The 17,512-nt window shown below is 44.2% G+C and overlaps 1 protein-coding gene across 1 annotated transcript in view; it reads right to left on the bottom strand.

Annotated features, from left to right (window-relative positions):
- Positions 1-17,512, bottom strand: part of LOC103112943 (WD repeat-containing protein 49-like) — a 91,805-nt gene that overhangs the window by 19,706 nt on the left and 54,587 nt on the right. The window contains exons 9-15 of the mRNA XM_060191914.1: positions 14,558-14,591; positions 13,552-13,658; positions 13,399-13,478; positions 11,947-12,001; positions 10,372-10,417; positions 8,593-8,652; positions 4,893-5,058 (exon numbers count right to left, since the gene is read on the bottom strand). Of these exons, the coding sequence (XP_060047897.1) occupies positions 4,893-5,058; positions 8,593-8,652; positions 10,372-10,417; positions 11,947-12,001; positions 13,399-13,478; positions 13,552-13,658; positions 14,558-14,591 (548 nt within the window). The remainder of the gene's footprint in view (positions 1-4,892; positions 5,059-8,592; positions 8,653-10,371; positions 10,418-11,946; positions 12,002-13,398; positions 13,479-13,551; positions 13,659-14,557; positions 14,592-17,512) is intronic.

Below are 17,512 nucleotides of genomic sequence, written 5' to 3' on the forward strand. Positions count from 1 at the left end.
CGAACTGGGATCCTTATGCCGGTCCTTGTGCCATGTGCGCTCTACCCACTGCGCACATGCCCGACCCTGTGGTTAGGGTTTTGCTGTGGATTGAACCTAGGACCTTTGATGCCTCTGGCATTAAAGTCTTTTTGCCCAACCATTATACTGCTTCCCCAGCCCTAACCTAAACTATTTTGAAGACAACTGGAGGATTTAGACTTCCTGATTTTGAACCTTAACTGCAAAGCTGCAACAATCACAATTACAGTCTTAGCATGAACGTAGACACACTGCCTGCTGGGACAGAGAATCTGAAAATAAAGCCTTACATGCATGGCTCAATGATTTTTGCAAGTGTGCTAAGACTTGGGGGAAAAGAGGTTTTTTTTACAATGGTAGAGGAAACATTAGATGTCCTCAGGATATGCAGAAGAATAAAACTGGACCCTAACCCAACATCACATATGAAAAGCAACTGAAAGTGGATTGAAGGCCTTAAGTCTTAAACAAATTTAACTTTTTTTAAAAAAGCCAAACAAATTGCTTAATAAATAGGAATCTGAAGGTAGTAACAGTGGATGGTATTAGGGGTCTTTCTGTGGGAAGAAGCTAGAAAGTCTATTTTAGGTAAGTTCTAAGAAGCCAATGACTGTAGTAATTATGAAATTGTACCCCTATTATCTTACTATCCTGTTAACCATTATTAAATTACTAATAAAAACTTTTAAATGAATGAACAGTGAAATCTACACTTCAATCACAAGTTCTGACTCGTGCTGAGCAAGCCTTTGGAGCCTCAAGCATGAGAATTTCTTTGCATAACAATTATACTATCTATCCCTGCCCTAGCACAAATAAAATTTGAGGATATTATGATATGTGGAAGAAGCTGATTTTTCTCATATGAGCTACTCAGAGTTGTCAAAATCACAGACAAAAAGTATCAATAGAATGATGATGACAGGGACAAGGATGAGTTGAAAAGGAATTCAGTGTTAAAAGGGAACTGAGTTTTAGTTTTTTTAAAAAAAGGTATTTATTTATTTATTTTTGCCTCCAGGGTTATTGCTGGGGCTTGGTGTCTGTACTATGAATCCACTGCTCCTGGAGGCCATTTTTTTTTTTTTTTAAGTTTTGTTGCCCCTGTTTTCTTGTTATTGTTGCTATTGCTGCTGTTGTTGGGTAGGACAGAGAGAAATCTAGAGAGGAGGAGAAAACAGAGAGAAGGAGAGAAAGCTAGATACCTGCAGACCTGCTTCACCACAGGTGAAGCGACCCCCCTGCAGGTAGGGAGCCAGGGGCTCCAACCCGGATCCTTAGGCAGTCCTTGGCACTTTGCACCATGTGCACTTAACCTGCTGCGCTACCACCTGCCCCCCCCCCCCCAATTTTAGTTTTACTGGTTGAAAGTAGATAATGAGGAAGTAGCCAAGAACTTACTCACTGGATAGAATGCACACTTTACTGTGTGTAAAAACCCAGGTTCAAGTCCCAGGCACCACACAGGAACATTATATATGGCAGTTGCTGTGACATCTCTCTTTCTCCATCTCTGTCTTTCTGCCACTTCTCCATCTCTATAAAAAAATTAAAGGAAGAGTTTTCTAGGCCCTGTGTATCAACAAAAAAAAAGTTAATGATAATGAATGATTATAATGGCTGAGTAGCAATGTGAATAATTAATAGCAATGTGAATAATTAACACTTAAAAATAGTGTTGGGGGGGCCAGGTGGTAGTGTAGTGGGTTAAGCACATATGTCATGAAATGCAGGGACAGGCTCAAGGATCCGGTTCGAACCCCCTCCTCCCCACCTGCAAGGGGGTCGCTTCACAGGCAGTGAAGCAGGTCTGCAGGTGTCTTTTCCCCTCTCTGTTTTCCCCTCCTTTTTTGATTTCTCTCTATCCAAAGCAATGGCAACAATAACAATGATGACAAGGGCAACAAAATGGGAAAAATGGCCTCCAGGAGCAGTGGGTTCCTAGTGCAGGCACCAAGCCCCAGCGATAAGCCTGGAGGCAAACAAAATAAAAAAAATCAGTGTGTGAGAGCCTGGCCTCAATACAAGAAGGGCAAGAACCACTGAAGGGAGTATCTGTGCTGTGGTCTCTTTCACTCTCTTTCTGCCTTTTTGTCTAATCTGTCTCTATAAAAAAATAAAATAAATTAAAAATAAAAAAAAGAAAGAAAAAAGGAGAAGCAGCAGCAGCAATTCCTAACCTAAAACCTAACCTAATCCAACCTAACCTAACCTAACCTAACCTAAAACCTAACCTAACCTAACCTAACCTAAAACCTAACCTAACCTAACCTAACCTAAAACCTAACCTAACCTAACCTAACCTAAAACCTAACCTAACCTAACCTAAAACCTAACCTAACCTAACCTAACCTAAAACCTAACCTAACCTAAAACCTAACCTAACCTAACCTAAAACCTAACCTAACCTAACCTAACCTAAAACCTAACCTAACCTAACCTAACCTAACCTAAAACCTAACCTAACCTAACCTAAAACCTAACCTAACCTAACCTAAAACCTAACCTAACCTAACCTAACCTAAAACCTAACCTAACCTAACCTAACCTAAAACCTAACCTAACCTAACCTAACCTAAAACCTAACCTAACCTAACCTAACCTAAAACCTAACCTAACCTAACCTAACCTAAGAAATGGACCTCAAATGTTGAAAAGCCAACAGAAAGGCTATGGTTTTCCTGCTCATCTGGCTTGGCCTACACATTTGCTTTTCTCTTTTAGCTTCCCTCTCTACAAAGAATGACTTTTCAGAGGAATTGTCCAGACAGTTTTTCAAATAACTCCTAGCCAGCCCTGCAATAAGAAAGGCCATCGTGTTCTGTTTTGACTTTCAAGAAGAGCCAGCACAGTTCTTTCCTGGGTAGAAGACATGCATATATTTCTGTCTCATTTTCTCCTGGTGCAGAAATGTGAGTTATTGGTAGCTACAGTTGCTTTGAGTCCTTTGGAATGAGAGAGGCATTTCACATAACTTCAGACTCTAAACTTGGCTATGAGCTGGGCTTTCCATGAGAACTGCTGGCTCAAAGGCCAACTTAGAATTCTTGGCCAGTGACTTTATTTTCATTTTAATGGCAATGAAAATAAACCTTTAGAAAGAAATGCCACCAATTTTTCCACATAGTCCCCCCCTTTTATTTATTTTTTTTACTCTTAGGCTTTCTCCAAAAGCATTTCCTAGAATAATCTCTTTCATTAAATTTTTTTGTATTGTTTTTATTTATTTATTGGTTAGAGACAGCCAGAAATTGAGAAGGAAGGAGGTGATAGGGAAGGAGAGACAGAGAGACACCTACAACACTGCTTTACCACTCACAAAGCTTTCTTTCTGCAGGTAGGGACTAGGGGCTTGAACCTGGGTCCTTGTGCATTGTGTTACATGTATGCTCAACCAGGTGTGCTACCCACCTGGCCCTGAATAATCCCTTTCATATGTAGTAATGGAGAAGAGTAAGAGAATGGACAGTAACTCTACAGGCAAGAAGTTCATTTTAATCTCATCCTATCCAGTGGTTACTGTTTTGTTTGTTTTATTTTGTTGGGGCTTTACAGCTCTGAACTGATTTTACCAGATAGAAAGAAAGACAGAGGGGGTCAGGCGGGAGCGTAGTGGGTTAAGCGCACATGGTGCGAAGCACAGGACTGGCTCAAGGATCCCGGTTGGAGTCCTCAGCTCCCTACCTTTGGGGTGGGGGAGTCGCTTCACAAGCAGTGAAGCAGGTCTGCAGGTGTCTGTCTTTCTCTCCCCCTCTCTGTCTTCCCCTCCTTTCTCCATTTCTCTTTGTCCTATCCAACAACAACAACATCAGTAACAATGATAATACTAACCACAACAACGATTAGAAAAAACAAGGACGGGAGTCGGGTGTAGCGCAGCGGGTTAAACGCAGGTGGCGCAAAGCTCAAGGACCGGCATAAGGATCCTAGTTGGAGCCCCCGGCTCCCCACCTGTAGGGGAGTCGCTTCACAGGCGGTGAAGCAGGTCTGCAGGTGTCTCTCTTTCTCTCCCCCTCTCTGTCTTCCCCTCCTCTCTCCATTTCTCTCTGTCCTATCCAACAACAATAACAGCAGCAACAACAACAAGGATAAACAACAAGAGCAGCAAAAGGGAAAAGAAATAAATATAAAACCCCCCCCAAAAACAACAAGGGCAACAAAAGGGAAAAATAGCCTCCAGGAGCAGTGGATTCATGGGTACAGGCACCGAGCCCCAGCAATAACCCTGGAGGCAAAAAAAAAAAAAAGAGAGAGAGAGAGAGAGAGAGAGGAAAAGAAAAGAAAAAGAAAGAGAGACAGAGGGGCTAGTAAAATAGCTCATTTGGATAGTGCGCTGCTTTGCCATGTGTAGGACCCAGGTTTGAGCCAGGCCTCCACTGCACTGAAGGATGCTTTGGTGCTGTAGGGTCTCTTTCATCTTCTCTGCCTCTCTAGTTCTATATTAAGAAAAGAAAAGAAGTGGTCCAGGAGATAGTGCAGTGGATAAAGCATTGGACTCTCAAGCATGAGGTCCTGGGTTCAATCCTTGGCAGCACATGTACCAGAGTGATGTCTGGTTCTTTCTCTCTCACCTCCTATCTTTCTCATTAATAGATAAATAAAAATATTAAAAGGAAAGGAAAGGAAAGATAGAGAGAGGGAGAGAAGTCATAGCAATGAAGACTCCTGCAGTTCATTGGGGGCCAGACTTTAGCCAGGATCTCACAAATGACAAAGCAGGTGCACTTTCCAAGAGAACTGGCCTGTCACTGTTTATAACTGCTGCTCTCCAGGGTGTATGTCAAGCACATGCGGCTCATCTTTTTACTTCACCATGGTTTTACCTGTTGGGCATGTGCATATTGTCTCTGCATTTAGACTAAGTAATCTACCTTCTCTTGCTTCTGTGCCATCTGAGGGGCTGGGGGTATTCAGCTTGCAGTATACATGGCCTGAGATGACATTCCAAATGATAATCTCCCCATCATAGCTGGAGGTGGCCAGGAAAAAAGGTGGGCAGTGAGCCACACAGAGAATGTCCTCCTTATGTCCATGGTTCTGAGAGAGAGAGAGAGACAGAGAGGAAGAAGTCAGTCCCTTAATCACTTGCAAGAGTTTCTCTTTATCTGAGCCCTAAGAATGAGAATGCTGAGAGGTCCCTCCTTGTGTAGCACCACATATCCAAGTTTGACCAGGACCCTTGGTGGCCAGTATAGAGCAGAATCTCATCTCCTCCCCACAGTGGCTCACAGATCTCTTAGGAATTGAAATCATCCACTTGCTTGAAAGGAGGAATTTTGAATCCTAGGGGACATCTCAGCATTAGAGCAGAGAACTTGCCTGTCTGATGCTCTAGAGACCCTGGGTTTGATTCTAGGCATGGTCATATCCAGGGCTGAGTGGTGCTCTGGTCTCTTTCTGTCTTGCTATAATTTTTTTAATTCTATATTTTTAATCTTTTAAAAAATATTTATTTATTCCCTTTTGTTGCCCTTGTTGTTTTCTTGTTGTTGTTACTGATGCTGTCATTGTTGGACAGGACAGAGAGAAATGGAGAGAGGAGGGGAAGACAGAGAGGGGGAAAGAAAAATAGACACCTGCAGATCAGCTTCACCACCTGTGAAGCGACTCCCCTGCAGGTGGGGAGCCGGGGGCTCAAACTGGGATCCTTATGCCGGTCCTTGCTTTGCGCCACGTGCACTCAACCCGCTGCACTACCACCCGGCTCCCTCGCTATAATTTTTATAAATTAAAAAAGAACTCTTCTGTGGGGAAAGAAGGAGAAGAAGAAGGAGAGGGAGGAGGGGGAGAAGGAGAAGAAGGAGAGGGAGGAGGGGGAGAAGGAGGAGGGGGAGAAGGAAGAGAAGAAGTAGAAGGAGGAGGAGGAGAAGAAGAAGAGGAAGAAGGATTTTGGATATACACCAATAAGAACTCAAAAATGGATATTTGAGGCTAGAACTACAGACTTGAAAGAATCCCTAGCCATTATATTTTCAACTTTCTCATGGGAGGGCAGTCTCCATGTGGTGAAGATCAACAACTCTCAGAGCTGTAAAAATAACCTTTCTTCCTTGCTCTCACCTACTTCCTCCAGAGTGTCCCTTGAGGGCCTACCCATGGCCATCTACAATGATCCTTCTGCTGAAAGCCACGGGGGAGGTGGAGGCTGGAAGACCACAGGAGAAGAGTCACTGGCCTCTGCTTCCCACTCTGTCCTCTTCTGTTCCCAAATCCCTCTCCCTCCCTCCTCTGTTATTTGCATCTCTTTATTTATTTTTATTACCACTAGGGTTATGGCTGAGACTTGGTGCTTGCACGATAAATCCACTGCTTCCAATAGCCATTTTATCCTTTCTTTTATGTTACAGGACAGAGAGAAATTGAGGGGGAAGGGGGAGACAGAGAGGGTGAGAGGAAAAGAGACACCTGCAGCACTGCTTCACCACTTGTGAAGTTTTTCCCCTACAGGTGGGGAGCAGAGGCTTGAACCGGATCCTTGTGTATGTTAATGTGTGCCCTCAACTCAGTGTGCCACTGTCTGGTCCCTGCTATGTGCATTTATGGCTGGGCTTGTCTCCTTGCCTGGTCTTCTACTGCCTGTATAATGAAGCCCACACACCTTAGCAGGATGTTCAAGCCCTTATTTCACTTTCCAAACCCCACTCCCCTTCAACCCCTAATGTTCTAGCTCCTCAGTTTTGTCCTCGGCCTCCACAAGAGCATGCTGCTTATGCTTCTGGAGCTGCTGCACACACTGCCTTTGCTTAGACCGCCTTTCCCAAATATCCTAAGTGAGGTTAGAGCAAAGTTTGTAGTCCTCCCTCCCTCACAGCATTTCACACAACACTGGATCATCTGTCACACTGCGGGATTATTTCCTTTGTTTATCTCTTCATCAGTCTATGACATTGTGGGCAGGGAATCACATTTCTATTTTCTGTGCCCATCCGCTAGAGACAAGGCTATAAAAGCTTTCTACAAATATGTGCTGAACAAATTGTAATGGAATGAATAAGCAATTGGCAGAACTGACACTCCACCGACTCTTGCATGACTGCTGCCTCTGCAGGAACCACAGCCTCCCTGGAGGTATTTTTCTGCCGCATGTTGTTCTCTTACTAAATGTTACTATGAAGAAGGAGTATGATCAGAAAGCTCTATGAAGGGGTCATGGAACGAACACTTTGCTCTCCACGATATTTTCAGTGTATGACATGTACTTGGCTCACGATAAGCATTTGACGAATGCTGGTTGAATATGAACATTGAGCAGTCACTATAAACTAGGCACTGGGCTAGCTTCTGGGTATACTTCTGTGAAGACAGACAAGACTTTCTTGGGAGTTTGTATTCTAGAGACATATACATCTTGTGATACTGACTTGGGGGATAACGGAGACCTTCCTTTCTGGACATTTGTTTTATTAATTTGGCATCAGACAGTTTCAAGGGAGACCATCTAACCCCGAGAAGCTGCAGAAAGTTGGGCCATTTTGAGTGCAGACAAAATCCTAGGAGTCCCCCCTCTCTGTGGGTCCCCAGTAAGCCACACACAGTAGGAATGTCATCTCTTAGGCTTCATGGCTGCCCCAGGATGGCACAGTGACCGCATACAGCGTATTTGCCAGGTAGAAGGAGGAAATGGATGGAGAAGAGTCACACCTCCATTCCCTGGGCTGTCCTCCTCCTTGTCTTTCATAGAGAAATTGAGAGAAGAGAGGAAGATAGGGAGGGAGAAAGACACCTGTAGCCCTACTTCACCACTTGTAAAGCTCTTCCCTGGCAGGTGGGGACCAGGGGTTTGAACCTGGGTCCTTGTGCACTGTATGTATTGTGAGTGCTTAACCAGGTGTGCCACCACCTGACCCCTCCTTTTGTAAATTTATATATTTATGAATTTTTCCCTTTTTTTTTGACCTTGCTGTTTTATTGTTGTAGTTTTTTTTTTTTATTGTTGTTGTTGGATAGGACAGAGAGAAATGGAGAGAGGAGGGGAAGACATAGAGGGGGAGAGAAAGACAGACACCTGCAGACCTGCTTCACCACCTGTGAAGTGACTCCCCTGCAGGTGGGGAGCCAGATGGCTCGAACCAGGATCCTTAGGCTGGTCCTTGCACTTTGTGCGCCATGTGCGCTTAACCCGTTGTGCTAACGCCCGACTCCCCCTTTTGTAAATTTAAATGTTTATTTATTGGCTAAAAATCCAGCTAAAAATCCAAAGGGAAGGGAGAGATAGAGAAGGCAAGACAGATACTCGCAGCACCACTTCACCACTTGTAAAGCTTCCCCTTGCAGGTGGGGACTGGGTTGACCAGGTGTTTCACTACCCAGCTCCTGAGCTGCTCCTCTGGGCAGAGCCTGATTGTGTGCCATTATGCTCATATGGTCATGTTCACATTCCCAGCTTGGACGTTGGCATCCTGGAACAAAAGCCTGGGGCTTCCGGGCCTTATCTAGATTCCAACTGCAAATCCTATCACAACACAGATATTTGAGATGCTTATGACCACACTAAACAGGTCCAGGAGACTGAGGTTGCCCCCAAATGAAGCAAAACCTGTATTTGGAGCAAGACAGTGGGTCAGGGCTCACCAGGTCATCCTTCCAGTATGGCTGTGGCTTCCAGAAGTGGTGAAAATCATGTGGTACATCCTGTATCCAGATCCAAACAGGAGATGTTGTACAAGCAGTCGTATGAGCTGCCAACACACTCACAGCTTCAGAGAAGAAGGCGCTGGCATATTTTTTTAACCTTACCCCTCACCCCACCAGTGATGCAGATTTTCGAAATGTCAAAGCAAATTCCTTGGGTGCCAGTGGGAATAACAAAGCAATCTACTCCTGATGTTTGGGTGATTGCATTTCTGCAAATCATATGTCAACTGACAAGCTCTCCTCACGCTCTGCAGAGCTCTGCCTTCACAGTAAGACCCAGAGATGTTGCTAGCACTAAAACAAAAGCTAGCAGCCTAGGAAGCTAGACCACCAAAGGACAAATTCAATGCCAGGACACCCCAGGTAGTTGCCTTGCACATCATCTGAGGATGCAAGGCTTAAACTTGGAATTACGGTGCACTTTCAGACAAATAAAGAACTCAGCATCTTAAGACCACTGGAAATCCATGCTCATCCAGGAACACCGAGGGTGAACAGGAAGCCTAAGTTAGTTGGCATTTTTCATTTTCTCTGTCTCTTAACCCCCTGTTCCATCTCTAAGTCATAAAAGAGAATGATTTTCATGCCATGGAAGTGCTCTGGATGTTATTTCATCTTTTTGCCACTTAGAGCAGGCCTGGTCCATGAGGAGAAGGTAGAGGAGGAAGGAAGAAAGTTAAGGGCTGGTGGAAAATTAGGGGACTTTGAAGCTTCTGTTAGGGGTGACAGCCTGTGAGATGTAGCTGAAAGCATGTGCCGGAGAGGGAGACACAGGGCCCTGTACTAAGGGGAAGCAGGCCAGGCGCAGGTGGAGAAATGCAGGTGTTGGGCACAGTCTGGTGTCGAGTCCCGTATGCTCTTTTTGCCCCTAACGCCTTCTAGCTAGCACTTCTTCCCACGAAAGACAGCTAGAAGGAACTAGTGACAACAGGTATAGTATAATGTGTTTTTGTTTGTTTGTTTTTACAAAAAGCAGGGGCCCTGAGAGACCATGCACTGAGTGGGCTCATGCCTTGCCATGCACATGGCCAGTGTCTCAGTGCCCGCACCACATGGGAGTGCCATGGCATGGGGGAGGAGATCCTGTGTTGTCATGTCTCTCCCTCTCTCTGCCTTTTCTCTCTCTCTTGGTCTCTTTCTATGAATGAAAAAATAAAATCATGGAGCAGTGAAATCATACAGGCCCTTACACTACCAAAAAACAAACATATAGAGGCAAAACAAGCAAACAAACAAACAAAAAGGAAAGGAAAAATAAGGGGTAAAAGAGAGGAGAAAAAAAGAGTGTAAGGGGGTCGGGCAGTGGTGCACCAGGTTAAATACACATAGTACAAAGCACAAGGACCTACGCAAGGATCCCGGTTTGAGCCCCTGGCTCCCCACCCACAGAAAGTTGTTTCACAAGTGGTGAAAGGAGGTCTCTTGCCCCCCTCTCTATCTCCCCCATCACCCTTCTCAATTTATCTGTCTTTAAAAAAAAAGGCCACAGGAGCAGTGGATAAATAGCACAGGCAGTGAGCCCCAGAAATAACCCTGGAGGGGGGAAAAAAGCAAATAAGAACTGTATCATAGACTGACTTGTGCCATATAGGAGAGGCATATGTAACTTATTTATAGTCAGTTTTAGTGGGAAACATTCACACACAGAGAGAGGTCATATCAATATATCAGCTTGAAAGATGGCTTAACTATCGCAGTGTTGCCTGTTTCACTTACAAAATACATATTGATTCTTTGGTCCCATCCGACAGCTATGATACACCTAGAAAAATAATGGCAAATTACATTTCCATACTTAAGCCTATTATCTTAATAATATTTGCATGGAATCAACATCATGGGGTTAGTTTTGCCATATGGGCTTTATGTGAAGAGAGTAAGAAAACAATCTTCTGTTTTTATGAAGAACAAGATAAAATACGATTTGGTAAATTAGGATCACTGGTTAACTAGTGCTTAAAGGATGAGGAAACAGAGGTAGGATACCAGGTGACAAGTGGTGGCAAGCCAGGAACAGCACATACATTATAGTGAGAGTCTGGCTTCAAGTGCCTGGTCCTCATTTGCAGGAGGGAAGCTTCACGACTGGTGGAGTAGTGCTGCAAATCTCTCTTTCTCTTTCAGGGAAAAAAAAAAAGCTACCAGGAGCAGTTAAGTCATTGTGCAGGCACTGAATCCCAGTGATAAACCTAGTGGGGGAAAAATTCACACAGAGCTAGGAGATCCTCTGATTTGCAAGGTCTGCAGATACCCTCTGTGAGTAGCAGCCTTCCTGAGTGTCCTTGACCCTAGCAGCATCGTGGAACCACACGGGCAAGGGCACTGACACAGACCATTAAGACTTGCTTTTGGGAAGGGATAGATAGCATAATGGTTATGCAAAAAGACTCTCGTGCCTGAGGCTCCAAAGTCCCAGGTTCAATCCCTTGCACCACCATAAGCAGAGCTGAGTAATGCTCTGGTAAAAACAAACAAACAAACAAAATAAACAATTTGCTTTTAATCTTCTGGTATCCAGGAGATACTTTATTTGCTACTTATTCTTTATCCTTATTTCATTCTATTACTCCATCTGGTCTGTGACTCTTATTTATTTATTTAGACTCTAGGGCTATTGGGGGCTCAGTGCCTGCACTGCAAATCCACTGCTCCTGGAGGCCATTTTTCCCATTTTTGTTGCCCGTGTTACCCTTGCTGTTATTGTTATTGCTGTTGTTGTTGGATAGGACAGAGAGAATTGAGAGAGGAGGGGAAGACAGAGAGGGAGAGAGAAATATAGACACCTACAGACCTGCTTTACTGCTTGTGAGGTGACCCCCCCCCCCCCCCGTAGGTGGGCAGTTGGGGGCTCGAACCGGGATCCTTACTCCTGTCCTTGCATTTGGCGCTTAATTCGGTGCACTAACACCCGACCCCCCGACTCTTTTTCTTCAGAAAGCATTTGGTGAAGAAACATGGTGCTTCCTATCTCTACTGCAAAACAACCTCAGGATGTGCAGAAAGGGTCAGGGAAACAGCTCAGCATTAGAGCCCAGGACCTGAATGCCTGAGGTTTCAGAGGCCCCAGGTCTGACTTCTGCACTGCCTGTGCCAGAGTCGAATAAAATTGCTCCCATTATTCAAGAAGAGCACAGTTGTCTAAGTGATCATCGAGGAGTACACCCAGCCCTGGAGAATTCTTTAACACCTTACCTGTTGGAACATTCCCTTTCCCATCTTGGTGTCCTCATCCTGGACAAATGAGGTATCAGAAAAGAAGCCTTACTTCTACCCACACTGAAAATGACTCACTTATTTTGGTTTGCTTCCAAGTATATGCAATCGCAAACTTCACTTGACTTTTCATCTGCAAAGATAACATTATCAGGCCATATTAGACATATGCTTTAATTTGTTCTTGAATCAAATTATTCACTTAATCCAGCTGATGATTGGGGAAAATTTGACTATTAACTTTATTTTCCATTCTTTTTCCCCCTCCCTCCCTCCCTCCGCTCCTTCCTTCTTTCCTTCCTTCCTTCCTTCTCCTTCTTCTCCTTTTTATAGCAACAAGCAGAAATAGAGAGCAAACGAGACCACAGCACTGAAGCTTCCTTCAGCGCCGTGGGTTCTTGGCTCAGATCTGGGTTGTGCACACTATAAAGAAGCACACTTAAAAAAAAAAAAAAAGAAGAAGCAGCAGCTCACTATTCAAGTGAGCTATTTCACCAGCCCCAGTGCTAACTCTCCATGAGGGGCAAAGAAGGCCTCTTGGGGGCAGGGCAGTGGCGCACCCGGTTAAGCACACATAGTACTAAGCACAAGGATTCTGTCAAGGATCCTAGTTTGAGTCCCCGACTCCCCACCTGCAGGGGGGTCACTTTATAAGTGGTGAAGCAGGGCTGCAGGTGTCTTTCTTTCTCTCTCTATCTCCCTCTCCTCTTTCAATTTCTTTTTGTCCTATCCAATAAAACGGAAAAAATGGCCTCCAGGAGCAGTGGATTAGTAGTGCAGGTACTGAGTATAGCAATAACCCTGGAGGCAAAAAAAAAAAAAAGGTCCCTCTGGGCTTCACATGAGACTGTACCCATAGCTGCATTTCTCTACTGGGGTCTGGCTTTCCCTCAGTACAGGGACCTGCATTCCCCCTCTGCACTAGACTCTCTCTAAGCAGACATGAGGGCAAATCCTGTAATGGGGGATCGGCTCAGTTGTATGGTGATGGGTGGAAACTAGATTTTACTCAGAAGGTGGACATGCTCTTGTGTATACGGGTGTTGAGTGAGAATGCTGCCCACTTGAAACCTACTTAATGTTTTTAACCAATATGACTTCAATGTATAAAATACACAAGGCAGTGCTGGGGAGATAGTGTAATGGTTATGTGGAAGACTTTTTATGTCTGAGGCTCCTAGGTCCCAGGTTCAATCTCCAAGACTACCATAAACCATAACTGAGCAGTGCTGTCATCTCTCTCTGTATCTTTCTCTCAGTGTCTCTCTAATTAAAATAAGTACATAAATATTAAAACATAAAATGAATAAAATGAAACGCATTAGCATAGCTAGGGGCACGTGCATTCTTTTATGTAAAGTGGTCCCTGCTGAATAGACACTGAAGACATTTCTGGAATGATACACCGGAGGACAGGATGTAAGATTGTGACACGTATCTGAGATTCAAGCTCATTATATTCCTTCAACATTTGCTACACGGTCGTTGTCTTGTATCATTATTTTATGTCCATAGAGCCAGATGACTTGCCGTGTTTCAGGGTGTGCAGACAGTGCCCATTGTTGTAGCTCCATATCTTCAGGCAGCCATCCCTGCCCCCAGTAATGAGCCTAGGAGACAGAATGCCCCATGAGGCTGACCTGGCGGGGCTCGCCCTAACTCGTGGTGAAGCCACGCACAAACCTTCTTCCACTGGAGTCGAAGGTCAGACAAGTGACTCCAGCATTGCCATGAGCTCCAATGAATTCAGACAACAGCCTTCCTGTTTCAAAGTCCCACACTTTCACCACCTGTATCCAAAATTTGAACAAAAGGTGACCTTGAGATACTGGCTATAGCAAGAAAGATAATTTGCATTTGATAGTCTAGTCTGTAGATGTGAAAGAGGAAACTTTCCCCCTGAAGTATCTGCATGCCCAATCTGTGCTGGCCTATTTTTTCATGGCTCTGGAAGTTGCAACATCAAGGTACTGTCAGTACTGGGTTTCTTGCCCTGGCTTGCAGATGGCCACCTTCTCATGGTGTGCTCACATGGCCTTTGCTTTGTGCCTATGAACATCAGGGCCTTCTTATGTGTCCAAAATATCCACCTTTAAAAAAAATTACCACCAGGGTTATCATTGGCACTTGATGCCTACACTATGAATTCACTATTCCAGGTGGCCATTCTTTCCCTTTTTTTCCCATTTCTTTTTACTTGATAGAACAGAGAAAAATGGAGAGGAGAGAGGGGGGGAGACAGAGAGGGAGGGAGAGAGAAAGGAGACACCTGCAGCAATGCTTTACTGCTTTTGTGAAGGTTCCCTCTTTCAGCTGGGGTCTGAGGACTTGAACCCAGGTCCTTGTGAGTCGTAACAACTGCTCTCAACCTGGTGTGCCACCATCTGGCTCCAAAAATATACTTATTTTTTAAATTATCTTTATTTATTGGATAGAGAAAGCCAGAGGGTCGGAGGAGACAGAGAGAAAGGGAGAGACAGAGAGATTCCTGCAGCCCTAATTCAGCACTCACAAAGCTTTCCCCCTCCATGTGGAGATGGGGGGCTCGAACTCGGGTCCTTCTTTGCACATTGTAACATGTGTGCTCAGCCAGGTGCACCACCGCCCAGCCCAATATCCTCTTTTCTTTGAGGACACACGTCAGACTGCATTTGGACTCACCCAGAGGGTCTCATTTGAACTTAATCACCCCTTTAAGGGTCCTAGTTCTACTTTTTGAAGTACTAGAGGTTAGGGCTTCAATAGAGGAATTTTGAATGAACACAATTTAATACCTAATGCTCAGTGAGGAGATTAAATGATTTAGGATAAACAATCTCGTGACCATCAAAGCTGAGAGATAATAGCCCTGGATTGATATTTTGAGCTGCAGATTTTCTTTGCCATCAGGGCAAAGCCAGATATGAGTGATGACTTGCTTTCCAGTTCTGCCATCTCAAACTTCAGTTTCAAGATCTTACTCTGTCCATCTTATCCAAGTGTTGTGCTAAGTTGTTTTTAGTTCCACCTTGTGAGTAGACTCTGGATGTGAACCATTTTTTAAAAAAGATATTTATTTATTTATTCCCTTTTGTTGCCCTTGTTGTTTTATTGTTGTAGTTATTATTGTCGTCATTGTTGGATAGGACAGGATGTGAACCATTTTTAAAGGGAGTTGTGCAGCTAGGGAAATAGCTCAACTGGTAGGGCATTGGACTTCTATGCCTGAGGTTCTTGGTTTGACCCCTAGCACTACATGCTCCAGAGTGGTGCTCTGCCTTGTCTCTTTCCATAGTTCTCTCTCCTCAGGTGAAATTCTCTCATATATAATAAATGAAACAACCCTTAAGAAATAGGAAGTTAGGCGGCAGCACAGGGGGTTGCAAAGCGCAAGGACTGGCGTAAGGATCCCGGTTCGAGCCCCCGGCTCCCCACCTGCAGGGGAGTCGCTTCACAGGCGGTGAAGCAGGTCTGCAGGTGTCTATCTTTCTCTTCCCCTCTCTATCTTCACCTCCTCTCTCTATTTCTCTCTGTCCTATCCAACAACAATGACATCAATAATAACTACAACAACAACAAACAATAAGGACAACAAAAGGGAATAAATAAATATCAAAAAATTTAAAAAAAGGAATAATAAAGGGAGATGAGGGGCATATTTCATGGTTGATAGAGGTATATTCCTACTGCCCCCCCCCCCCCAGGAGGGGTTTCTTCATCCAGGCTTTTTAGAACCCACATCCAGAAGGCAGTGACAATGTGGCAGGAGAAATACCTGAGGACAACCGCCTTCCTCAGGAGCAGTGTTTCTTTGATCTGCCAGTATGTCAAAGAATTTATCCCATTGACATGAGAGAAACTTCTGGGTCTCCAAACCAGAAACCAGAAGGTGTCCTCTCAGTTCTTGATTTGAAATCACTGCTAGCAGATTTTTAATAGCATGCATGTCATTTCTGTCCCTCTGTCTTTCTACAAGGACAGCAGTCTTGGGGGCATCTATAGTTCCAGGGGTTCATCCATGCTCCCCAATATTGCCACAGGCCCTTAGCAATTACTGAGATCTACTTTAGCAGTTTCAACCATTTGCACAGATCCCAGAGTCCCATGCCATGCAGTGATTTGTGAACAAGGTGAGGTCCAGAATGGAATCAAGTGTCTGATGGCCTGGAAGAAGGAGCAGAGGGTGTGGGGTGTGCAGACAGCCCAGATCCACACCCAAGGGTGGTGACCTCCTTCTCCACCTGCCTTTCCTTTTTTGGCATTGCTGGGGCTTCAAGGTTCCTGGCCAACTTTTCCAGACAGAAAGAAGGAGGGAGGTAGGGAGAGAGAGACAGAGGTAGATAGATAGATAGATAGATAGATAGATAGATAGATAGATAGATAGATAGAGGACTTCATAGCACCAAAGTTTTCCCTAGTGTTGTGGGGGCCAGGCTGAAACCTGGGTCAAACCCATGTCACCTCTCCCAGGTGAACTACCTCACCAACTCTGCTCTTGGTTATTTTATATTATTATTATTATTACTAGAGCACTGCTTAACTCTGGTTTATGGTGGTTTAGGAAACTGAACCTGGGACTTTGGAGTCTCGGGCATAAGAGTCTCTTTGCTATCATACCCATTATGCTATCTACTCCTACCCCTCTTGGTTCTTGAAAACAAAATTTCCCCCAAGAATTCTATCTGATACAGCGGGTAAGTCAAGTGAAAAATGAGGCCTTCTGTAAAAATGATTTTGGGGCTCTATTTTTAGATTTGAGGACAATCTAAAGATACTATTTATCCTTTTCAGATGTATCTTAAAGTCATAGTATGTAAAGGGGATTGCAGGCTGTAGATGGGCTTCTGTAAGAATGGTACCAACCCAAATTTCTTTCTTTTGAAGAGTCTATTCAGCTAAACATAATAAAAAGCAACCACATTCCAAATTAAATAGGCTTGCTACTAAATTTTAAAATCATTAAAAGTCCTTATAGTTTTAAAATCTGTTCATAAAAATCACTTATTATTCTTACAAATAAGCTTCCATCATACATCTAAATGTATATGTTGGGATACAATTCATATGGTGGAAAAACATAATTGAACATTTGCTAATTTTTACTGTGCATATTTTAAAGCATTTTCAGGGGTTATTGAAAGTCAGTGACCTATAAGACTCTGCTGATAGAAATAAATGAGCAAAAGATGGTATAAAGACATTTAGACTTGGGGGTCGGGCAGTAGCACAGTGGATTAAGCTTACGTGGTGCTAAGCACAAGGATCCTGGTTTGAGCCCCCGGCTTCCCACCTTCAGGGGGTCGCTACACAAGAGGGGAAGCAGGTCTGCAGGTGTCTGTCTTTCTCTACCCCTCTCTGTCTTTCCGTCCTCTCTTGACTTCTCTCTGTCCTATCCAACACCAACGACAGCAAAAACAGCAAGGGGCAACAAAATGGGAAAAATGGCCTCCAGGAGCAGTGGATTCATAGTGCAGGCACTGAACCCCGGCAATAACCCCAGAGGCAAAAAAATACATTTAGGTTTCATGAAGATCTTGGGCTCTAAAATCTCTTCCACAAAATGTGGTTTAGATGTTCTGGCTTGTGACAGTGGAAGTAATGATGCCATGAAAATTTTACACAACAGCACAAGTGCCGGGTGAGCAAATAATCAATACGTTAATCC

Source organism: Erinaceus europaeus, chromosome 5 (genome assembly GCF_950295315.1).
Source record: "Erinaceus europaeus chromosome 5, mEriEur2.1, whole genome shotgun sequence".
Lineage (NCBI taxonomy): Eukaryota > Metazoa > Chordata > Mammalia > Eulipotyphla > Erinaceidae > Erinaceus > Erinaceus europaeus.